The sequence below is a fragment of the Echinococcus granulosus genome (assembly GCF_000524195.1).
Source record: "Echinococcus granulosus chromosome Unknown EG_S00016, whole genome shotgun sequence".
In the NCBI taxonomy this organism is placed as follows: domain Eukaryota; kingdom Metazoa; phylum Platyhelminthes; class Cestoda; order Cyclophyllidea; family Taeniidae; genus Echinococcus; species Echinococcus granulosus.
Window position 1 is genome coordinate 1,025,236 of NW_020170396.1, and position 4,634 is coordinate 1,029,869.

The following is a 4,634-nucleotide window of genomic DNA, read 5'->3' on the forward strand; positions in this document are numbered from 1 at the left end:
CAAACGACTGCAAATTTATACCGTGTTTTATATTTTCGATGCGGCAAAACCATTTTTAGGTGGAAAAGTGGGAACGAAACTGGCCCAGTAACCTTTCTTAAGATCGAGTCCTAAAACAGCATAGCATTTGATTTGAACGTGACAGTTTTAGCTGTCATTAATAGTAGCATTTAAATGTTTTGTTTGCTTTATTATTTTTGAACAGATGGCATTTATTCATTTTAATTAACACACGTTTCTGCGCTCTATTTAACGATGCCACCTGGTCTCTTACCGCGCTCGTTGCGTCAGTTCGATGCATTTGCGAAGCCACTTAAAGACTTTCGGATACAAACGGTCTCAGGAGCCTTCCGTTTGTTATATAATTTTTGCTAACTTCTTTAGTTTCGATTATTTCTTTGTTTATTATTCTTGTTTTGTTTGCGTGGGAAGTCGCTGACTACATCTCACCTTCTGTCAAGCAGGAAATTATCGTTGATATATCTCGCAATCGTCATATGTCGATCAGTTTTGATATTATCTTTCCCCTTGTACCTTGCTATAGTAAGAGGTTCGCCCTTAGCCACTATCTTCTTAAAAGTGCTTTCCGTGGACTCAGTGGATATTTCCGGTGAACAGCATTCATCTATAACAAAAGAAGTAAATAAGACACGTGTTTTGAAAGATGGAAGTGGCGTTGATTCCGGTAAACACGTTTTTTGTGTCTCACAATATAGATTATAATTCCGAGAAGATGAAAGCTTTGGAACAGAAACGTGTAAGTCAGTCATTCATTTCCTACAATTCTTTATAGGATAGGAACTATTGTGGGTCGTGTTATGGCGCAGGTGCTGAAGACAATCAGTGAGCATGAATATAAGTACAAAATATTCGGATGCAGATGAATAACGCACTTTATACGTCTCAGATGCTGCAATACATGTGAAAGTGTGTTGGAGGCTTACCGTGTTCGCGGTTGGACTATTCCAGATCCTGACGTTTTTGAACAGTGCAAAGACGAGAAAGAGGCGGGTAGTCTGGCAGCCATCAATCAGGAGGGCTGTCGTCTTGTGGGACAACTTGGGGTGAACAAGGTTGCTGGTTCCTTTCACATCGCCCCTGGAAAGAGCTACGGCCAGGGTCATGTTCATGTCCACGATCTTATGGCATTTTCTGGCAAGCAGGTGGGTCCAGATCTATTTCTCGTCATTCCCCTATAAACTCCCCCCTTGTAAAATGCCTACGATCTTTCGGTCAAAGTTATTTAATCAGAATATTACTACTTTTCTTGATTGTGGAAGTAGTATCAAGTAACGGTTGAATTTGTATGGCAAGTTAGTAAGAGCATTAAGAGTCTGATCTAATTTAACGGGGCGACGCACTGATGTTTTTTTTTTTCAAATAACTTCATTAAGTTTGTTAAGGTGCCCTTCTAGTGTGTGCCCTTATGGTCTTTGCTTCTACTTTTCTGTAAGATGCGTGGAATGCGTACTTTTAGCCATTTTCCTGTGCGTTAAAATATTGCTTTGGCCACTTGGAGTGTCGAGCATGGATAAATGTATTTTATTGTCTTACAACTATTGTATTAACAACTTGAGCATGCTTAGGCACTTTGTACTTAATGCAATCACTGGCAAAAGTACTTGGGGGGTTCAAATAACCCTTGTTTATATATTTACACTATGTAGTTTGTATTGGACCACCAAATTCGGCGTCTGAGCTTTGGCGACACTTATCCTGGTCAGATAAACCCATTGGACAACACAAACATGTCTGACAGTACAGGTATTTTGTTTTATTCAATGAAATAGTTATTGGTGGTATTATTTGCATAACTCGTTTGTTGATATGCTTCCATCAATACTAACCGGTGCATTACACCACTTGTCTCCATCCACTTACCAATATTTCATGCCTGTACAATGTTGCTGCTGGGTATACGGGCCAAATTGAAAGTTTGAGTGTTCTGGCGGTGCCTCATATGGTTCATCTCGTGTTTTTTGATTAGTCGAGGTCTGAGACTGTGACCAAAAGTTTAAATTTAGTTGATGTGTTTGCGAGAGGAAGATCCGCTTCGATGAAAATAACGCAGTCACGAGTTGTGCGATTTTGACAACGGTTATGGTCGACTTTGGAGTTGCTAACGTATTTAATGTTTGATTTTGGTACTTGCTTGCTTTAGCATTTAGTGCCTTTTCGATGCGAAATTCTCAATTTTGCCTTTAATGACAGATGTATTAAAAATAATATTAAGTGATTGTGATATTTCATGCCCAACTTGGAAATCGACTAAAGCACACTCTTTTTGGTCTTTTCAAGAATCACCAATGATTTCTTATTTCCTCAAATTGGTACCAACAATTTACTCTGACTTTTCGGAAAAGGTGAGTTCGTTAAAAGTCCTTTTACGTAGCTTGTCTATTCCTTAATTTGGAAATAATCAAAATTTCACTACCATGTGCACCAATGTGGAGGAAGGTGACTTGCAGGTCACACCAATTCGCATAAAGGAAACCTGGCTCATCAAATATTAGATTCCAATGTCCTTTAACAAGTTAATTTTAACCTCTCTATGGAATATCGTTCTCCTAAAATTTGTTGGGTTTTTTTAAGTGAAATAAAGGAATGGTTACTGCAATTAGTATCACGACTCTAACCTTCGATTCGTTCTGCCTACTACTCGTGGTTGCATTGGGTTGTAGCCATTGGTGACCAACCAGTATTCGGTCACTTGGCAAGTTAAGTCAACTCCCCTAACAGGGGGCTCCGACGGCATTCCGGGTGTTTTCTTCAACTACCAGATAAGTCCACTTTTGGTGAAACTCACCAAAGAACGGAGGTAGGTGCATCTGGTTTAGCCAATCCTCTTCTCCTCTGCGAACACTTCAACTCAGGTGCTTGAGTCCTTTTAGATCCTTCCTGCATTTCCTGACGAATACTTGCGCCATTGTTGGTGGGGTTTACACAGGTAGGTATCCCTTTATCCTTCAAATATATTTTGGAATTCGTCAGTCACTTTTCGAATCAGTAATATGAAATTGTAATCCACCTCTCAAATCTATGAGATCGGATGCCAACCCATCCATCATCCATGTTTCCTACATTTGATTGGGTCAAATAAGTCTTTTTTTAAAACATTTAAACCTCATTTAGTAAATTGCACTTTTTCTTGTAATTTTAAATGTCTTATTTACTGAGGCTTAGAGTTCACAAGTACAAGGATTCTATCGTTCGTTTGTTTGCATGCAAAATTGTAAGTGGTCCCTTCTCGTAAGATGTTCTTACACCACCTGTTTTTCGCAACTACTTAGACGCTCCCTAATCCACCGATTTCTATGCGAAATACGGTCTAAATCCCATACTTACAGCCAGAGTTCTAGTGTGTAAACGGGAGGGTAGTGTTTTAGTGGTTTTTTTTAACAATCCGTCCAATGCACGAATTGTATGCGGTTGTTTCGCTTTTCACCGAGGCAGTTGCAAACCACACTCAATTGGTGCCCTCCCTGAATTTCCATTGCATTTGATTCGAGGAGCCGTGTTTTAGCCTCTCTTGAAGGTTTATGCGTTTTAAAAGCGTTTCTCGAGAAACCGCCATCTTTTTTCATTCAATTTTTTGCTATTTATTTGCAAATAGGTAGTGTGTTTTGTTTAACCAACTTGGCGCTGTTTTTAACGTCTTTTAGTGGCGAGTCTTCTAGACGCCTTTGTCTACCGCTCCTCATGCTTTCTGGCTAAGTTAAAGTGATTTCGCTTTTTACGACTTCCCATTTCCTTTGTGATAATGAATAAAACTTTTTTGCAATCGTACTCTTTTACTGCTTTTCCATGCATTTCAGACGTCACTATGCATTTTCATTTTCCCAGTTGCTTGTTTTTTTTTATTTTAGAAGGTTGAGTTTATGAACATTGTCATGTGGATATTCTTTTTATTCCTAAAAGTGAATCCCTACGGGAGTAAGTCATCACCGTACTTTGGCCTTACCGAGTAGCGAATGTGAGATGGTTCTTGTGAATCTCATCCCAAGATTTCTATAGAAAGGATGAAACAAAGTAGGAAGACTGTGAACGGTTTCTAGACTATTAGTGGTTTTCTGCTTAAGGGTTTTAAATGGATAGCATATGGCAGGTTATTTATGGCGGCCACGCGTGCGATTCTGTGGTGGGTATATGTTAGAAATCTTTAGCATCATTAATGAACCGAAGTATAAAAACGAAACAAAAACATTGCCTATCCTTTATGTATGCAATAGTTAGTGATCCTTTACTGGGATATCTACCGGGTCGCCATTTGGGATTGCGGCCGAATTCGACCAAAGACTCGGGCTACTTTGGCTGGCGTGCGCATTTCCGACTAGTGCTTACGAATAAGTGCTTTGTTGTTAAAATAGTCTTTCGTTTTTAGAAGAGGTGGTTTCGGTTTCCGATAAGGAGGGAAAATTTGCAACGTTTTTTAATCTTTAAGTTGTACTCTATCGTAGACACACCCAACGCAATTACTTGGTTGCCCTTCGTAGATCTGCATCCTCGAGCAGTTAGTCTTTGAGTGTGCTTCAGTTAAGGACCAATCAGCATTCCGATGGCATTGTTTGTTTGTGCAATTACAGGGCTGCATCACAAATGCCCCTCTACTGCTAAGATGTGAAATTTTTCTCTTT

General features: G+C 39.5%; 1 protein-coding gene across 1 annotated transcript; it reads left to right on the forward strand. All coding sequences in view use genetic code 11, as the record gives it.

The window, feature by feature from the left end:
* Positions 1-255: 255 nt before the first annotated feature.
* On the forward strand, positions 256-3,015 carry EGR_03239 (Endoplasmic reticulum-Golgi intermediate compartment protein 3; the record flags this gene model as incomplete). The annotated part of the gene is given in 10 exon segments (XM_024492488.1): positions 256-352; positions 385-543; positions 563-685; positions 717-757; positions 794-843; positions 908-1,163; positions 1,668-1,764; positions 2,299-2,363; positions 2,682-2,818; positions 2,892-3,015. The coding sequence occupies 10 exon segments, from the start codon at positions 256-258 to the stop codon at positions 3,013-3,015; spliced, it is 1,149 nt and encodes a 382-aa protein (XP_024353162.1).
* Positions 3,016-4,634: the final 1,619 nt, after the last annotated feature.